The sequence below is a fragment of the Coregonus clupeaformis genome, chromosome 34 (assembly GCF_020615455.1).
Source record: "Coregonus clupeaformis isolate EN_2021a chromosome 34, ASM2061545v1, whole genome shotgun sequence".
Lineage (NCBI taxonomy): Eukaryota > Metazoa > Chordata > Actinopteri > Salmoniformes > Salmonidae > Coregonus > Coregonus clupeaformis.
This window is the reverse complement of record NC_059225.1, coordinates 33593951-33613592: the sequence shown is the minus strand read 5'-3', so window position 1 is coordinate 33613592 and position 19642 is coordinate 33593951. Positions and strand designations below refer to the sequence as shown.

The following is a 19642-nucleotide window of genomic DNA, read 5'->3' as shown; positions in this document are numbered from 1 at the left end:
ATGACTAAAAGTAAAATTAATGCCACATACAGTATGAGAGCCGGGTCGTTCCATGAAAAAAGTGCCGTTTGCGTAGAAATTGTGCACCAATATTGTATTTGAAAAGCATGTTATATTAAATTTAGTGCCCTTTAATATAGACCACATGGATAATTCAATAAATCCGATTTGTTATATTAATAAAGGCTTGCTAAAGTGCCAACATTCAGCATTTTTACATGTCCCTCCGTCAACCCTGTGTCGCTTCTAGGAAGATTTCAACCCACTTCATCCTGTGTGGTAAGACTTCCTTTAAAAATATTTTTGTTAAAAGAAACATTGAACATCTAATAGTCAAATCATAGAGTAAACACTTGCTGGTGTTTTGTGGTGGAAAACTGAGCAGGTCGAGCATAACACGTCACCCCTGTTAACCATAAATAGACTGGATAGAAATGCTTTAACGATTGCATTTTTTGCAATCAATTGCCACTCCCTGTTGCACACAACAAGCTTCCATTCCCCCTGTCACAAGGGGATTTATGGCTGATTAAAAAATTAATTATCAACCCTGTTACGGTCAACCCTGTTACTTTATTTTTCACTTAATAGGCACTTACTATAGTCGTTTTTTTATTTAACCTCTTGAGGATGGGAAAACATGTTTTTTATGAAGTTGAACATGTGCTCTTTATGACAGAATGTGTTCAATTTAGGTTACTTCTCAAAAGGCACCGAATTGGTGGAACGACCCAGCAAGCTACAGTCTCCCTACTGTATTGTATAATGTCGACTTGCACACTATGCTAGCATGTCATGTTTTCTGTACATTCAAACTTTTAGCGAGTTTAGCATTTCTTATCAAGCCCAAGTCTACCAAGCCAATACTGTAGCTCGTTTCCTGGGTAACAAAAGCTTGGCCCTTCTTTCATACGTCCATGGCTTTCCTTGCCAGCCAAATAAGGAAGTGCTCATTGTCCAGTTCTCCCAAGTAATCCTAAACACAAAAGCCATGGACCATTCAATAGGGTGACCTAATATTTGGGGAGAGGGGTCCAAATGTGTCCAAGTTTTAACTGAAGGCCTATGGCAAAACTTCAAACTTGCCAAGGCACCTAGACCCATGTTATCCAAGGTCATTGGAGAATCTGAAATGCCTTGAACCGAATGACAGAAAGTGGGTCAAGAGAATACCAATACTGTATGTATATTCAAGTACAGTATAAGCCATGTTCTCAAGAAGTTCTGCTGGGAAGCAATATCATTAGTCATGAGCTAAAATAAAACTATGGGCCCTCGACCAAAACTTTCATCCTACATCTCTCTCATTGGGATGATGGGTCATCTGTCTACCGGTATTCTAGATTCAACAGAACAGAGAGGGAGGGATGGATGGAGAGAGAGGGAAGGAGGGAGATGTAGAGGGATTATATTAATGTTCATCCTTCCTTTAAGTGTATCTTAAGCATCCAGCACAGTGACAAAAGAGAAGCTACTCCATCAGTCTCATGTATACAAATGGGACTTTATCTCTCTCTGCAGACTTTTAGCAGGGTACAGCAGGGTGGACCATCTGACTCCCTCTCTCAGGGCTCGAGGTTGCCCCTAACTACAGATCTAGGATCAGTTTACCCTACTCACAGCCCTTAGCTTAACCATTAGGTGGATGAAAAAAGATCTGACCACAAACTGGTCTGTACCAGTGACTCATGCTGACTCTCAGGGGTCATATCTAGCCTATACAGTGACATCACACGCCACAATTTCCGCCTGCAAAGTGCCATGCCTCTTCTGTACATAGACAACAACATGTAAACCAAACTTAAATAATCTTTCAAAAGTTAGTGCTTTATGTTGCTGCCTTGGTTTGAGGTTTTCTCCCTCCCACTCTTAGACCACATTAGCCGTTGCAACTAATTTTCCAATAAAAACTTTTCAGCAGCTCCACAGTAAGTCCACACATTGCAAGGTGAAATGCTGACTCTGCACAAGGGACAGTACAGAAGCCACACATTCCAACAGGGTTAAAGCATGGAAATCCACCGTTTTTTTGTCTGGATGGAATCTAAGCACAAGGGGAGAATGCCGAGCATATATATTACCAAAATGCGTTGGATGGAAAACTTCAGCACGACCACAGCAGTTGTTTGTAATAACACATAATACGTTTGGATACTGAATTATAAAGCTTTAAAACGAATAGCACTCGAACTGACATGCTTTGTAGCAAAATAGGCCAAATGATCATCAATACAAATGCCACCACTACATTCAGAGCCACAAATCTAGTTGACAGTGTTTTGCTAAAAGACCAAGTGAAAGTGACATAAATCTCACACAGCTACTCCTAGCACTAGTCTCACAGTGAGTATTAACATTACAACTAATCAAGACCCCAAAATACAGTAGATATAGAGAGGAGCTTGATTCTGTGCTCCTTCCCTTTTCATGAGAGCCTGCTATGCATCGATGCAGAAGGCTTCTGAGGCCAGAAAGCTACAGTGCATTCCACACGTCCCTGTCTCTGCAAACACCACTGAGCCACAGACAAAGGAAAGGCCCACTTCACAGGCAGCTGGTAGCACCTTAATTGGGGAGGTCGGGCTCATAGTAATGGCGGGAATGGAATGAATTGTATCAAATACATCAACCATGTGGTTTCCATGTGTTACCATTCCATTCACTCCATTCCAGCCATTATTATGAGCCTTCTTCCCCTACCAGCCTCCTGTGGCCTACATTGAGGCCTACCGAACTACCACCCCCTTACATCACTAAACCAACACAATCCTAACAGGATAAAGAGACCCACTTGCAAATATAAAATATAGGTTGAATACATCTTCTAGTATATCGTCTAATATTGTCTCCCCAAAAAAAATTGGCCTACCACTACAGCTGAGAAATATATCCACCAACCATACAGAACTGGATCATAAGCTTGGGATAATTCTCTGAGCAGTGGGTTCAATAAGGCTACTTACTGACCCATATTGGTCCCACTTAACATTATGTTCCCAAAAACCACAAAGGCAGTTTAGGTACAGTGAAATTACAATTGTTAAACAGTACTCAATACTTACAACTGTTGCCTGTTTGTGGTATACACACTTTCAAGCATTTGCAAATGGAGATAACTAAATATTCTAATCTAAAACATTAATTACATAGTGAAGCCACAATTGGGGTTTGTTTACAAATCTTATGTTAAAGGCCCAGAGTAGTCTGTTTTTCCTGTGTTTTGTATCATACTGTACAACAGCTGATGAAACTAACACTGGAAAAGTGTGACATTTTTTATCAGTGTTATTTCCTGATATTTGCTGGTTGAAAATACAATATACACAGGACCTTTTAATGAGCAGGTTTGCATGGGCAGGAGTTTCGGCTTGCCTGGTGACATCACCATGGGGTAAATTGGTTAATAATTCAATAAGAGAGAGTTCCAAACCTCTCTGCCAATAACAAATAGTTTTCAGTTTTCCCTTCCCCACTCAGACAGTCCTAGCTAAATTCTTGCTTTGAGAAATAGTTTTTAGCTAAATAAATTTTAATGTAAAACCATTACAGTAAGGCACTTAATTGTTAGCCAGAACTGATTTGATATTGGTATAAAAACGGCTGGATTCGGCCTCTAAAAATTATGTTATTATTTGTGTATTGTATAATTACACAACCTACAAACATGACAGTAAGTAGCCTACTATCCCAATGTTACACTGTAAATACAACATAGGCTAACTATTCATGTAGCTACCATGTAAATAGGTTTTAGGACACTTGATGTAAAGTGGGAATTGTAGTCATACAACACAACAAATAGGCTACAGACCATGTCAATTTCATCTAACCTAATTCATAGCCATAGGGCATAGGCAGAAGAGAGCAGTGAGTGAGAGTCATTTCACACGTTTGTTATTCTACATGCGTCAAACAGAGAAGGGGAGTGTTGTCTCGTCTGTCGGTCTACTTCCGATACAGTGTGCATCCACCTTATTGCTCCTGAAGTGTTTGTTTCTCACACCAGTCAAGGTTAACAAGCCGGCCGTGTCAGCAGCGGGTGAAAACGGCGAGGGGTGGAGGTTCAAGGGAGGGGTGTATAGTCTCGAAAACCCGAACCTAGTCACTGTGTTACCTATAGTCGGGTTTTCGAGACTAAGGCGGGGTGAGGTGCAATTATTGTATAGCCTGCCCTGCTGTATAATGATCATGCATACACAAATATTTTCAACTGGGTTACATGCGGTAGGATTGTCAATCTATACGCATCAGTAACATACAAACACAGGCTTTTCGTGGAATAAACATCTAAATGAAAGGGTAGATTAAACAATTAATCAAAAGAAAAGATATTCAGGTACACAATAAACTAGACCCAGTCGAAAACTACCGTGCGCACTAATCCGGCTGGCAATACGCCTTCTGATGCCGTGGGCTTGGCAGCGCAGAATGGAGTTCTATAATGGTGGAAAATAAATTATTCTCATTATGCAGGGTGAGCACGAGCACATAGTATTTAACAGAAAACAGATGTCAAACCAATACAAAAAAATTGGGCTGCGGGCACAACTCTTACCTTTCTCTCCATTGCTGAGATCCAGTCTGTGCACTCCAGGCAAACTGAAATAATGTTCCTGAAGATCTGTGCTGTGTTCACTCCTCAACTTCCTCACTCCCCCTTAGGTAGACTGGTACATTGGCAACTGTAGACACAGCACGGGAGGGGACGCAGTCTCGGGGATGGAGCCGGGTCTGGTGAAGCTTAGTTCGTTTCAAGAAGCGCAGGCGCGGAGTCTGCTGGAGATTAGATAAAATAAAAAATTGCGACTAGCAGGGAGTGTCGTGAAATTACCGTTTCTACCGTTGTCACAGCCCACTAAAATATTTCACAAGGGATGTAAACCGTTAGGGAATATTAGTCTCCTAATGCAAATGGTTTAATGAAAAAGGCACAAAGGATGACGAGCTGTCTGCAGCGCGTTTTTTGAAAGATGCAGTGGAAATTATACTGAACAAAAATAAACAATTTCAACGATTTTACAGTTCATATAAGGAAATCAGTCAATTTAAATAAATTCATTAGGCCCTAATCTATGGATTTCACATGAATGTGCAGGGGCGCAGCCATGGATTGGCCTGGGAGGGCATAGGCCCACCCACTTGGGAGCCAGGCCCAGCCAATCAGAAGGAGTTTTCCCCCACAAAAGGGCTTTATTACAGACAGAAATACTCCTCAATTTCATCAGCTGTCTGGATGGCTGGTCTCAGACAATGCCGCAGGTGAAGAAGCCAGATGTGGAGGTCCTGGGCTGGCATGGTTACTTGGTCTGTGGTTGTGAGGCCGGTTGGACATACTGCCAAATTCTCTTAAACGATGACGTTGGAGGCGGCTTAAGGTAGAGAAATTAACATTTCATTTTCTGGCAACAACTCTAGTGGATAATCCTGCAGTCAGCATGCCAATTGCACGTTCCTTCAAAACTTGAGACATCTGTGGCATTGTGTTGTATGATAAAACTGCACATTTTAGTGGCCTTTTATTGTCCCATGCACAAGGTAATTTTATTTTCATTACAAGGTGCACCTGTGTAATGATCATGCTGTTTAATCAGCTTCTTGATATGCCATACCTGTCAGGTGGATGGGATTATCTTGGCAAAGGAGAAATTCTCACTAACAGGGATGTAAACAAATTTGTGCACAACATACACTTTTTGTGCGTATGGAACATTTCTGGAATATTTTATTTCAGCACATGAAACATGGGACCAACACTTTACATGTTGCGTTTATAAGGGGCTGTTTGATCCGGCCCCTTTCATCACCTGAGCATCATAATGTTGATACAGTTAAATGCAACCCAATTGATCATGCCCAAAATAACCCAAACACTTTAAAGATAATATAATCAAGTAATTTTTTTGATGTTACTATCATTATGTAGTAGTATCTTGTGTAGTTCTATTTTATAGCATGTGTAACAATGTCAATAAAGGTTCTCTGCATTATATTGGTAAGTAAAGTATCAAAAACACCATTGAAAATTAGCTTTATTGAAATAAGGTATGGCATGTCCCCTCGTAGAATACAACGTAGTCGCGCTTCGAGAATTACTGAAAATTGCTACCTATTCAAATGCAATTCATTATTATTTTCAAAGTCTGGAGATTTGCTCATGGTATTTGCATATGGCAGTTAAACATGACTTATTATTTGGTTACAAACCGAAAAATAGTATTGTAGTGATGTTTGCCTTCAAGAGAAAATAACAAATGAGGGAGGAGAGATGGCATTACAGATTTCAGACCATCTTCGAACAGCAGACACATTCTTTATTTTGTATTATTACTTCACGAGGTTTGCTCGTTTTGGGCCTTTATTAATCCTGTACATCGAAGTAGTCGATCACCGGCTCTTCTTTGACTGCCTTGGACCAGCTGCTCACACAGTCAGTCCTGATGACAAAAACAAGAACCACAATTAACTAGCTGTAGCTGGCTAGTTACAAGTCATTGGGACATTGAAAGCCTACAAACTAAGGTCCAATTTAGGCCTGTGTGTGGAGTGAGGAGTCTTTCAATGTGAGTGCAAAACGCAAGCCTACTTGCTGCTATGTTGTTTGATATGGGCAATGGGTGGAGGAGCCCTCGAGACCCCTGTATCTCTCTCTATCAGGGACGTCAGGGTTGAGTTAGGACAGGCAGACTTCCCCCTGCACACAGCAAAAAGTACAGTTACAGCATATCCTCAGAATGGCAGAGGCACAGCACTTTGTCTGAATTGTTCACAATACACATCCCTTCATACAAAATATGCCCTGCTGACACGGTTGCACAGACAGTAATTACGTAGTCTTTTCAAAGCTACAACATCGACGTCTACAACATCATAGATTGTAACGCGCACGTGGAGGCGTTACCTGATGGCGGTGATGACCACGTTGCGTTTGGGCTCGCTGTCGTAGCTCACGCTCTCTACGTTGTAGACCTCAGCCAGCTCGTGGACTATCTTCCTGTGCTCTCTGTTCATGGGGGGGAAGCAGTGGCTCCTCTTGGACTGTTTACCCTGCAAACGGGTTCCACACACACACCAGTCACTCAAAAGACTTCGTTTCCACTATGAAAGATTGTTCAGAGTTACCGTTTGATTTAAGGTTTAAATAAATACATTTTGACCTAATAAATACTGCAAGCTACCGGAGCCGATTCACTTGACGTTATGCTGACTAAAGTAGTATTTTCCAATGTTCAGAACCAAAGGGATAACCAACGACAAATATAACTTTTCATGAACATGATCAATACCCAAGGGCATTCAAATGTTTCAAGCCTTTCCTGCACTCCTTCAACTAAGGGGACCAGAAGCTTTAAGCTCAATTCAGACTATGCAAACTGAAGGTCCTCTGGTAAGCTGGTAGTGTTTTAGGGAAACCCAGTCACGTATAGGGAAATGCTGGCCCTGTATAAAGTATTTAAATCTAACACCATTACATCTAACTGCTCTTAAATAATACACACTGTGCTCAGTTTAAGTGGTGGGTGACATTTCATGCCAAAGAGGCGTGTGTTTATTCTTGTCCCTGTGCTTTAATTCAGTGTGAAAATCACCCCATCTCTGTGCAAAATGGCACCCTATTCCCCATTTAGTGCACTACTTTTGACCAGGGACCATAGGGCTCTGTTCAAAAGTAGTGCAGTATTATAGGGAATAGGGTGCCATTTTGCACACAAACCATGTATATTTGTCCCTTACCTTGCTGGCCAGCTCAACCAGATTCTTGATCTCCTCTTCAATCTCGCTGACAAACTTCAGATCTTTTCTAAATTTGGAAAAATAATAAAGAACGTTATGTTGTGGTAAAGATGATCCGTCAATGAAAATGTGAAAACATGTCTCAAAGGGCACCGGTAGTGGCTGGAAGTACATCGGTGCCATCGATTAGCCTTCAAATTAGGAAATATAAGCCCCATATCAACATGCACACTAAGACTAGAATATCTGAGAACTTTGTCAGAACTCCTTGTGGTGTACTCAGAGCTTGGCATGCAGTGAAAATACATTTCTATGTATTGGTAAACCACCTGGCATCTACTCTGAGGCTGTCACTATATGTGGAGGAGGAGGAGCGGATGTTGAAGGGGTCCACTGATGGGTCAATCTGCAGGGCCTCAGCCAATTGCCTGTGGGGACACATATACACAACTTAGGTCAGAAAACATGGGCAGACACAAAGGTCCACTAGAACAAGAAGACTAGAACAGGAAAAGGCTCTGAAGTTGACTGCACATTTAAGAAAACAAATCAATTTGACAGCCTAAAGCAATGTGCTATCAAGTGGGCTATTCAAGAAATAAGTGATTGTCATGAATTGTGGGTTGACAATAGGATATTGTTATATTTTACTCTTAAAATAGGACTCCAGAATTTTCAGAATTTTGTTGTTCAATAGATTAATTTGCCTACATCTTTATGTGAACTAATACCATAGGCTAATTTATTTGGGGCTAATTCACCACAAGGAAGTGAAAACTCATAAGACATTAGATCACCAACACTAAATATAATACCCAGTGCTAGTAGTCATGTATTAATCTATCAGTAAATGTAATGTCCACATTTTTTTTTGTAATTGTAGCCTACTACCCTATGTACTCAAGGGCCGATACGCATTTTGCACGCTCCTTATATCAAACATCTTGTGATTGGTTGTAAAATAGTCGCTATTGAGCTCAATTTTAAAAAGTTGAACAAAATAATTTATACCCACAGGAAGCTGAGGTCATCCTCTATTTGACAGTTTCAACAGTAGTTGCTTCCAAAGCTGTGTTTTTCCTGCAATTGGATTATTTTTAAAAAATCCTGGAGCGCACAACAGGGAAGAGGGAGAGTGGCTAACTCATCACAGCAGCAGGCCCTAGCGAAACAGGCACAGGGGCTGGGCAGACACTTGCATTACAGGAATCATAAGGATAAAGCACTTTACTGTTTGACCAAATCACAATTACAGCCAAGTCAAAGGGTCGCAAAATACGACTAAATGGTCGCAGTCTGGAGCCCTGCTGTGTGCACAATAGCTGGGCGACAACTGACCTGTTCCTTTCCAGTGCAGCACACCCCTCGTCACACTCCAACCTGAGACGGAACACACAGAGACATTCAAATGAGCTGGAAATGGAACACATATTTTGTACAAGGTAAATAACTACGTATTGTATGTCATATCAGCTTTGAGTCAGGTTTGGTCCCATCTTACTTTGTCTGTTTCATCTCCTTCTTAGTGATGAGACCGATGTCTACAGAGTCACCCAGCTGCATGTCAGACAGCTTACTGGCCATGGCAATGGCTGCATACCTATAGCACAGGGGACACACATACTGTTATACCAAGGAACCACTGCCTGGCACCGCATGCACAGTCAAGTTTGGAAAAGTGCACATGGAATAAGTGAAAACTCTGGTTTAGAGCACGCATTCAAGGTAGTTCTAAACCATCGTTTGATTCTACTGTACAGGCACATAAGGACGCACGCACACCTCTGATGGGCGCTGGCTGCCTCCGTGCACACTACCGTTTCCTTTCTCCGGCCGCAGTCGCACTGTAGCGCCACCTGTGGGACAGACGTGGAAACGGAAATAAAACCCTGGCCACAAGAAGACTTCTATTGCAGTCCAACACTGCTGCCTGTATCTCCACGTCTGACCCATGTGCCGAGTATTTGAAGAGTTACGGTCATTTCTTGGGAAGTTATCCATATGTTTACTGTCAGAATGTCACCCTAAATGTAGTGCAGTCTCTCTAACACAGGGGCCACATATTTTTGATTTATTTAACCAGGATAAAATCCCTTTAGTCAGCTGGTTGAACATTTAGCTTTCTGTACCTTGGCAGTGCAGGTGTTGCGCGGGCAGCTGGTGCCCTTGTGGCAATGGGCGTTACAGGGGTGGCCACAGTCGGCGCGGGGCAGCACACAGGGCTGGCGGCAGGCGCCCTCGGCCAGACATTCTCCACGGTGGCAGATGCGGCGGCAGCGGTGGAGGTCACACACCAGCACCTTGTTGCAGGTCAGGCCACAGGAGATGTCCTGCAGGTGGCACGGGATGTTGCTCCTTCGCTGCGGGGGGCGGGTGAAGAGGAGAAGGCTTTAGTGAAATGTCGTGTCATGACTATGGCTATGTCCCAAATGGCACCCTATTCCCTATTTAGTGCACTACTTTTGACTACAGCCCATAGGGCTCTGGTCAAAAGGAGTGCACTATAAAGGGCATAGGGTGCCATTTAGGAGACATCCTATAATTTCAAAGGGAAACAGGTTTGAAGGTTAGGTCGATGCAGCCAATAGGCTAATATCGGCAAAGTTACCTCATGCTTTCCCATGCACCACTTCTGAGTGAGGTAAGTACAGGGTGGGCACTTCTCCTCACTGTGGCAATTATGGAACACTGAGGACATAGACAGACAGTATGAGACAGAGGATGAGGAATAAACATTCTCAGGCACTATAATGAGACACCAAGGTTTCATCCCAAATGGCACCCTATTCCCTATATATAGTGCCCTATGGGCCCTGGTCAAAAGTAGTGCACTATATAGGGAATAGGGTGCCATTTCGTATGCAGTTCATAATAGATGTCATGACTTGCAGTCTAGAGGTATTTGGTTCTAGAGGTAGCTCCAGTCTTTACCTTGGTGGTCACACGTGTGCCTCCTGGTACACAGGTTCTTACACTCTAGGGGCTTGGTGCCACAGGCGATTGGGGGGAACAGGACAGTCCCCCCACAGTGGCACGCCAGCTCATCAAAACCTACACACAGGAAACAGGCAGGCATTCAGAGGGACGTGGCCTATGACAACCTGTCTGGCGTGTTACTTAGCTAACGGGGCCATGTGATCTCAATTATCAAGACACAGCGTACTGTATCACACTAACTAACACATGTTGATATAAATAGGAGACTAAGTGAAAATTAAGTCCACTGGTATAGTAAATGGCCTTCCTACCTTGTGAAATAGGAAGTGCTCTAAACTATTAGCAAGGAAAGATACGGTGAGGAACATTGTCATTTGAACCACAGAGAATCACAAAGCCTGGGTAAAATGACTCAATTGACTTTGGCATCTGTGCATCTGCTGGCATGTGAACATCTGTGTTGGCAGTGCCACTGGGAGCAGCACTGGGAACTCTGACTAGGACTCACTGGTTTGCCAGCAGGGTTGGCAGTTCCCACGGTGACAGAGCTCTTGGCAGCGGTGGAGGCCACAGTTGAGCTTGTAGCCACAGACCAGAGAGCACGTGTGTTCCGCGCCCTAGGGGGAGGGGGGGACATATGTCAGTGTGACACCAGTTAGTAGGCAGGCACATCTGGATGCCCTCTGCAGTGCCATCAATTAATTCCTAATAACTACTTCCAAATTAATTCAGCTAACTAGTGTATGACTTGTAGCTTTTACTTCCTGACTGTGTTCTTTACAAACTGGGTGCCACACACTTTTCTGTCACTCACCACACAGCACAGCTCGCCACATTTGTGTCGGCCACAGGAGCGCTTCTTGAGGCAGCGCTTCTCACAGGTAAAAATCAGTCCATCTAGAATTTGGAGGAAGGAAAGAGATGACATAAGAGGACATTATGACAATGGATGAGGCACTTGAGTACAAGACATATCTACTTTTATCAAGTACAGTGGCTACACCCCCTCAAAGAATGATCAAAATCTCACCTTCATTCTGGTTGGTTGCACAGGGAACATCCTGAAAACAAAGAGAGTTACTCTTCAGGGGTGCTCTTTGGTAGAACAGAATTACACCTCCATTTGCAACAGTGTGCAGTCTATACAGAACATTACATTTGAAGATACAAACGCCATAGACATACAGTAGTTCTTATTGGGGACTAACATTGATCTTAGAACCACATCTGCATTTGATGGTGGAGGTGAGTGAGCAGGGGCCACAGCTGCCCTCATGGCACAGCTTCTCACAGATGTGGATGGTCTCTGGAATGACATGAGGGAACAAGTCAACACATTTAAATCCCATAGAGAGACTATACATGTGGACACACTGTCGGTCTTACCATTGGATCCACAGGGCAGGGGCTTGCTGCAGGTCTTGCCACAGGAGGGGATGGGGTCAGAGCAGCTGCGGCGCTCGGGGTAGCCCAGCTCTAGGAGCTTGGCCAGGGCCGTCTGCCCACAGGGGCAGCTCCTCACCAGCCTGGGGGAGCGCGGGCACGGCTGGCACGGCCCACGGTGGCACACCTGCTGGCATCGGTGGGCCTCACAGTCCAACATCCTGGGAGCAAGAAAATATTTTCAAAACAGAAAACCAACAAGAAAACCTAGCAATAATATACAAGGCATGATTGGAGCAAGGAAAAGGATGCGCCGCAAATCTGGCTAACACATTACTGACTGATCTTCAGGTGGGAATAGATCATGTTCTCACAGTAGCAAACGACTAAGTTGTTTTCTATCTGCTGGTTAGAACTTACTTGCCACATGCTTTCTGACAGGAGAAGTGTCCTGAGCCGTCAAAGCAGTCTTTATCCGTCCCACACAGCACCTCCCGAGAGACAACCCCACAGTAGCACACTGCAACAGCACGTCAGCAAGTCAAAGGTTAAGAAAAACAGGAGACCGCATCAGTGTAAGTGAAATGCATTACCATAGCTAAGACATGGAGATGGGGACAAAGTCATCGCTATTTACTATATGATGTGGAACTTCCTGTAGTATCTCACCCTGCTGGACCTGTAGCGGGCACGGCTGGCAGAGTCCGCTGTGGCACACCTGGGTACAGGTGTGTTCGGTACAGTTGCGGATCAAGCCACACTGCTTGTCACAGTGGATGGCAGTGGCCTGGCCACACCGCATCGGCTGACTGCAGAGAGAAGTATGGATGTATTTTACTGTGAGTGGGGGAAAGGGGGGGGGGCTGAGGCTCAAAGTAGTGACACAGAAATTACGAACATTTGGCAGCCTAAGGTATGTAAATAAACAGTGGGTAAGGCAGTACAATGCAGACATTGTTTGAGTCCCAAACGGCACCCTATTCCCTATATAGTGCACTACTTTTAACCAGATCCTTATGGGCCCTGGTCAAAAGTAGTGCATCATATAGGGAATAGGGTGCCGTTTGGGACGCAACCATTAGGTCAAGAGGATATACAGTACCTGGTTCTTCCACAGATGCAGGCTTTGGTAACAAAGGCAGGACACTGTGGACAAGGCCCGGGGTGACACAAGCTGCAGAGACAATCACACAACCACTTCATGTTGTAGCTGTAACTACAGATTGTTATGTGGTGGTGGGTTGAGGTTTGTTACGTATGTGTTGGGTTGTGGCTCACATGTTACAGGGGTGCTTGCAGTCCGCTCCGCTCCTCTTCTTCCCACACATGTCTCCACAGCTGTGTGGGATCTCGCTACGCTGGAACTCTGGGTTGGTCACTTTGCCTGTCAATCACACCAGAATAATGAAACACAGTGTAGGGAAAGAATTCGGGACAAGGAAATGTATTTCTACTACTTGTTTATTTTACCAGGTCAGTGTCATTGAGATCAATAATCTATTTGTTATTAAACTTTATTCGTTTTATACCATGGCATTGTTGAATACTAATTTCTGATTGGCTTTAAGGGCATTCTAGAGCAGTGGTTCTCAACTGGTTTTGCCTTGGGACCCAAATTAGTAGCTGCATTTGCGTTTGTTCGTAAAAGTCTTGCAGTCTTTCCAGCTTCAGTTTGAAGTGATAGTGTTAGCTGTGTTGTTGGCTAGCTCGTTTGGGCACATTCTCTATGCCTGACAAAATCGAGCCTCATTAGCTCATTGTTATGGATGTATCCAAATAAATATCACTAGAAAACAGCTTAAACAAATGCAGCTACTGTTGTTATTCTGGCTGTACTGTTTGACGTGACTGTAAATTAGCTGTAGTTGGCTAGCTAGCAAGCAAGGGATTAGAACGTTGTCAGCCAGTATCGCAACAGAACATTTAGAACGAATGACTAGGTTGCGTCCATTGATACAGAACAAAAAGACTGAACGACTGGGTCTTTTGAAGACTAGGGATGCACTACTGTCTGGGAATAATGGCTATTAGCTAATCACTTACCACAGAAGCACTTGTAGGTGTTTGGGGGTTGGAAGACAACATTCTGACAGGCTGGACACCTCCACCCATCATTTGTTTCTGCAAATCAGAGCAAAGCTTGCATATCGCATCCTTCACAGGTCTCTTTTAGAATGATGGTTAGCCACAATATGTGCACTACATCTTAAAGAAAGTTGTAATCTATAATACATTGTTAGTACAGAATTAACATCAGCGCACATTAGCTACAATTAAGATTATATACAGTGAGGGAAAAAAGTATTTGATCCCCTGCTGATTTTGTACGTTTGCCCACTGACAAAGAGATGATCAGTCTATAATTTTAATGGTAGGTTTATTTGAACAGTGAGAGACAGAATAACAACAAAAAAATCCAGAAAAACGCATGTAAAAATTGTTATAAATTGATTTGCATTTTAATGAGGGAAATAAGTATTTGACCCCTCTGCAAAACATGACTCAGTACTTGGTGGCAAAACCCTTGTTGGCAATCACAGAGGTCAGACGTTTCTTGTAGTTGGCCACCAGGTTTGCACACATCTCAGGAGGGATTTTGTCCCACTCCTCTTTGCAGATCTTCTCCAAGTCATTAAGGTTTCGAGGCTGACGTTTGGCAACTCTAACCTTCAGCTCCCTCCACAGATTTTCTAAGGGATTAAGGTCTGGAGACTGGCTAGGCCACTCCAGGACCTTAATGTGCTTCTTCTTGAGCCACTCCTTTGTTGCCTTGGCCGTGTGTTTTGGGTCATTGTCATGCTGGAATACCCATCCACGACCCATTTTCAATGCCCTGGCTGAGGGAAGGAGGTTCTCACCAAGATTTGACGGTACATGGCCCCGTCCATCGTCCCCTTTGATGCGGTGAAGTTGTCCTGTCCCCTTAGCAGAAACCCCCCAAAGCATAATGTTTCCACCTCCATGTTTGACGGTGGGGATGGTGTTCTTGGGGTCATAGGCAGCATTCCTCCTCCTCCAAACACGGCGAGTTGAGTTGATGCAAAAAAGCTCCATTTTGGTCTCATCTGACCACAACACTTTCACCCAGTTCTCCTCTGAATCATTCAGATGTTCATTGGCAAACTTCAGACGGGCATGTATATGTGCTTTCTTGAGCAGGGGGACCGCAGACGCTGCAGGATTTCAGTCCTTCACGGCGTAGTGTGTTAGCAATTGTTTTCTTGGTGACTATGGTCCCAGCTGCCTTGAGATCATTGACAAGATCCTCCTGTGTAGTTCTGGGCTGATTCCTCGAATAATCGCACCAACTGTTGTCACCTTCTCACCAAGCTGCTTGGCGATGGTCTTGTAGCCCATTCCAGCCTTGTGTAGGTCTACAATCTTGTCCCTGACATCCTTGGAGAGCTCTTTGGGTCTTGGCCATGGTGGAGAGTTTGGAATCTGATTGATTGATTGCTTCTGTGGACAGGTGTCTTTTATACAGGTAACAAGCTGAGATTAGGAGCACTCCCTTTAAGAGTGTGCTCCTAATCTCAGCTCGTTACCTGTATAAAAGACACCTGGGAGCCAGAAATATTTCTGATTGAGAGGGGGTCAAATACTTATTTCCCTCATTAAAATGCAAATCAATTTATAACATTTTTGACATGCGTTTTTCTGGATTTTTTTGTTGTTATTCTGTCTCTCACTTAAAATAAACCTACCATTAAAATTATAGACTGATAATTTATTTGTCAGTGGGCAAACCGTACAAAATCAGCAGGGGATCAAATACTTTTTTTCCCTCACTGTAAGGTCACTGGGGCCACACGTATGCTACAGTGGATATTGTAGCCTCATCTGTCGTGCAGAATTTGCACTCTTGTTTTCTCTGGGTGGAGCAGCAATGTGCTATCTATGGAGGACTATTGTGTTAAAACTCATGAATAGATGCACAGCTGAATGAGTGACTGTTGGGCAGTGCTTAATTGCACGCACACATGTCTGCCTGTTTGTCTGTGTTAGGCCTACCGTCTGCCTGTGAGGCTGGGGAGCGGGCCCACTTCTTGATGCAGTTGAGATGGAAGACATGGAAGCAGCTGAGGCAGCTCCAGACAGGGGCCATCACCCTGATCACCTCACAGCACACCATGCACTCATACTTCTCCTCGGACAGCTGCTCGATCAGGCAACCTGGACAGAGATAAAGGAGAGAGTCACTAGACTCCAGAAACGTAACCAGCACCAGTCCAGGAGGGGCCGAGCCAGAGTGGACCACAACCATAACTGGAGTGGTCTTAATAATTATGATTCAACCCCAAATGGCATCCTATTCCCTATATAGTGCACTACTTTTGACCATGGCCCATAGGGCTTAGGTTAATAGTAGTGCACTATGTAGGGAAAAGGGTGCCATTTGGAACATACAATGAACATGATAACTACTCTCAGAACAAAGTCATTCACAAATTACCGATCTAATCAAAAATGTTTAGGGTTTTCATTTGGTTATTGTTTTTCTGCTAAATGTTTTTGCCCTCTCACCTGTCTGTGTCTCCTTGCTTTTGTTGGGCACGTTTTCCCCCCTCTTCTGCCCAGGCATGTAGTTGTACTTGGGTGTTCTCCTCTGGCCTCTGTCCTGCAGGGGGGTGCATCTCCCCTGGCCTCTCCCCTGACCCCTCCAGCTGGGCTCTTCAGTGCTGGGGCCCAGTTTGTCATGATGGGCAGGGGGGGTGTCTCTGCCGTTGGCTCCCCTTTCAGGCTCCTTCCTCTCCTGGGGATATTCTTTGATCGGCCCCTGGCATCGTTTGGGCTCTGGGAATTTCTTTCGAGGGTCAACGTGGGGGTTCCTGTCCTCGGTCCTACTGCCTTTACGGTTTCTTGTCCCCATTTCTAATGGTCGGGTTTCTTCTCTGGGCTCAACCGGATCCCAGCCTCCTCCTCCCCCTCCCCCTCCCGTAGCGTGGTTTTCCTGGTTCTCCTGCTTGTCCAGAGAGTGAGGAGGTCCTTTAGAGCTCCTCTCTCCTCTCCGTGGCTCCTGGCTGAACCTCCGGGGCTTTTTAGGCCGGGTGTCCTGGTGGTCTTCGTGGGCAGGCCCCAACTCTCCCCCCCGGCCCCCAGGGTCTCGACGCCAGCTAGGCCCGTCTATGGGGGGTCCCCTCTCCATGGGGATTGTTCCAGGCCTGTAGCCTCCACCACCACCAACCAGTCCATGGTGGCCCCCAGGTAAGCCAGGTGACCCAGTGCCAATTTCAACCCCAGGCCTATTCCACCTCGGATTCCAGCCCCTTGAGCCCCGGCCACCTCCCCCACTACTTCCGTTACCCCCTCTTCCTCCTCCCCCTCTTCCTCGACCCCTCTGTTCATCCTCTTGGTGGTGGGGAGGATGGAAATTTACTAGGGCAGTTGAAATGTCATGGACATGAGATGATTTGACCCCATGGTGAAAATGGCCTTGATGCGGGCCATAATTATTAGGACCACTCCAATTACGGTTGTGGTCCACTCTGGCTCGGCCCCTCCTGGACTGGTGTTGGTTATGTTGCTGTCGTGATGAAGGCCCATCTGGATTTAAATCCAGAGAGTCTATATATGAAAAGACATAACCTACTTGTTACCGAGTGGTTTAACATGAGTAGCAACCAGTGTTGACGAACTTGACAGGCTGCAAGTATGATATCCTTGATGACTAGCTAGATGACGTGCTCTAGTATCAAAGTCCAGGCAGTCCAGAAGAGGTGATCTGTCATACTCAGAGCGGTCATACTCAGAGCCTTGACACTACTCCAAAGACAAGGCGTTTATGTTGACATCTTTGATCGCCTTGTCTTTGGAGTAGTGTCAAGGCTCTGAGTATGACAGCTCTGAGTATGACAGATCACCTCTTCTGGACTGCCTGGACTTTGATACTAGAGCACGTCATCTAGTTAGGTATGTCTAGTCAACTATCATCACAGAAGTAGGCAACAACATTTACTATTTGTTAGAGGTTCTCACTAGCTTTCCTTAGACAAGCAAGGCCATAGCCATCGCTCAAATGTGTTAGCTAACGTTAGCTAGCCAGCGCATGAGTCCACCAGTACCTAGCCTATGTAGTTAACTACCTAGCCAGCCAGTTTCTCAGGCTAAAGTTAAATGAACACGGGTCTAACGTAGTGTGGCCACACTGACAGCCAATGTCAATGACTAGTTATGCGTGTCACTGACTGAGTGAGATATTTGTCTCTGTCCGCTAGTTTGCTAACTAGCTAACGTAACTAAGCTAATGCTGGAGTGCAATTTCACAGCTGCGCTCAAAACAAACCCTGTAATTTGACTTTGCATTTCCATTTGCTATGATTTAGCTAAATAGCATGCGAGCTAACTAAAGTGTTAGCTATTCTCGTTCAAACTAAAGGGAGCAAGCTAACTAGCCAAAAAGCCAAGTTAGCTGCTAGCTAGGCTAACGTTACTTCTTTACCTGTGACTGAGCCCTCAGCCATTCAACCACAGCTGATGTGGTTGGCGGTCGCTCACGTTCTTCTCCCACGCGAAGGTTTTTACGGTTGTTGGGAGATTAACAACCAGAGATTAAATGCCATTGTTTGTATTTATTCTTCTTTTTACATAATTGCTATCTCTTGTCTTGTTGTGGTAGGCACGAGCTCTGACGATTCTTCCAGTTCCTGCAAAGGGGTTTGAAGTTATGTCACCCAACTTTATTGAGACTCACGGGCAAGCCTGCCCAGCCTTCTGCTCGAATTAACCAGCAGGGGGACCCATGGTCCACAGTGTCACCAGTTACCATTAAAAAAAAAAATGTTTTAGTAATTAAGCAGACGCTCTTATCCAGAGCAATTTACAGGAGCAATGAGGGTTAACTGCCTTGCTCACCTAGTCGGCTCGGGGATTAGAACCAGCGACCTTTCGGTTACTGGCACAACGCTCTTAACCACTAAGCTACCTGCCGCCCCAGGTGAAACTTTTTCCTGGAGATAATAGAATGGAATGGAATTAAACAGAACTGATCTGAATAGATTAGAAGTGAATGGAATAAAATGGAATAGAACTGAATAGAATATAATAATCTATTGTCCTCCATGAAGGAAATTCTTCCAACAGTCTTGTACAGACAAATGATCACACCCCTAGGCCTACACATCCATCACATTCATAGTGTCTCAGTGAGAAGGCCAGCCAGCCAGACAGACAGGCGCAATAGACCTGTACCCAGTGGCGGCTCCTGAAAAAATTCTCAGGAGGGGCAATTTTTCTCTGATGATTTAGGTGACCTACACACATTTAAAAAAAGATATGTCCAGCAACAACATGAAGACAGGGGCAGCACTATAAGTCAATACCAGAAGCATTTATTGACTGATCTCAAAAAGTGTTGGCTTACCAGGGTTGGTGGAGCCCTCAGTTTCATCTTTGCCTCGCAAAGCTAACTCAAACACTCCGCAAAACTTCACACACTGGATTAGCCGGCTGAGGATGTGGCGGTTCTTGCTAATGTCGTAGTAAATATATTTGTTATAGTGAATATGGAATATGATATGTTGAGTAAAATGTTGTGCTAAGATCTATTTAGGTCAGGAGCTGGTTATAAGTTCTGTTCCTATCCAATAACAAT

The 19642-nt window shown here is 44.4% G+C and overlaps 2 protein-coding genes across 3 annotated transcripts in view; both read right to left on the bottom strand.

The window, feature by feature from the left end:
• LOC121550040 (SWI/SNF-related matrix-associated actin-dependent regulator of chromatin subfamily D member 3) overlaps positions 1-4748 on the bottom strand; it is an 82024-nt gene extending 77276 nt beyond the window's left edge. Inside the window, exon 1 of the mRNA XM_041862114.1 lies at positions 4556-4748. Within this exon, the coding sequence (XP_041718048.1) occupies positions 4556-4567 (12 nt within the window). The 5' untranslated portion in view covers positions 4568-4748. The remainder of the gene's footprint in view (positions 1-4555) is intronic.
• A 1263-nt stretch (positions 4749-6011) lies between these two features.
• LOC121550038 (transcriptional repressor NF-X1) lies at positions 6012-18715 on the bottom strand. 2 transcript variants are annotated; one of them, XM_041862108.2, is made up of 24 exons: positions 18491-18715; positions 16576-17616; positions 16063-16224; positions 14095-14172; positions 13330-13435; positions 13154-13225; positions 12721-12860; positions 12472-12571; positions 12055-12272; positions 11877-11974; positions 11699-11729; positions 11483-11565; positions 11177-11285; positions 10663-10782; positions 10340-10419; positions 9861-10091; positions 9514-9587; positions 9233-9331; positions 9070-9111; positions 8061-8159; positions 7732-7798; positions 6899-7044; positions 6584-6691; positions 6012-6434 (listed from the first exon to the last, which is right to left on the bottom strand). In XM_041862108.2, exons 1-24 carry the CDS (start codon positions 18510-18512, stop codon positions 6359-6361), a joined length of 3402 nt encoding a protein of 1133 aa, XP_041718042.2. In that variant the 5' UTR covers positions 18513-18715; the 3' UTR covers positions 6012-6358. The 2 variants fall into 2 exon arrangements, with proteins under 2 accessions (XP_041718042.2, XP_041718043.2); XM_041862109.2 differs by lacking the exon at positions 6012-6434 and having other exon boundaries at positions 6580-6691.
• Positions 18716-19642: the final 927 nt, after the last annotated feature.

Coding starts and splice junctions, on each gene's coding strand:
- LOC121550038 (XM_041862108.2), bottom strand. CDS start 18,512: ATGGCTGAGGGCTCAGTCACAG. Junction 14,173..16,062: donor CCCAGCCTCACAGGCAGACG/GTAGGCCTAACA, acceptor TCTGATTTGCAG/AAACAAATGATGGGTGGAGG. Junction 7,045..7,731: donor TGGTTGAGCTGGCCAGCAAG/GTAAGGGACAAA, acceptor ACCCGTTTGCAG/GGTAAACAGTCCAAGAGGAG.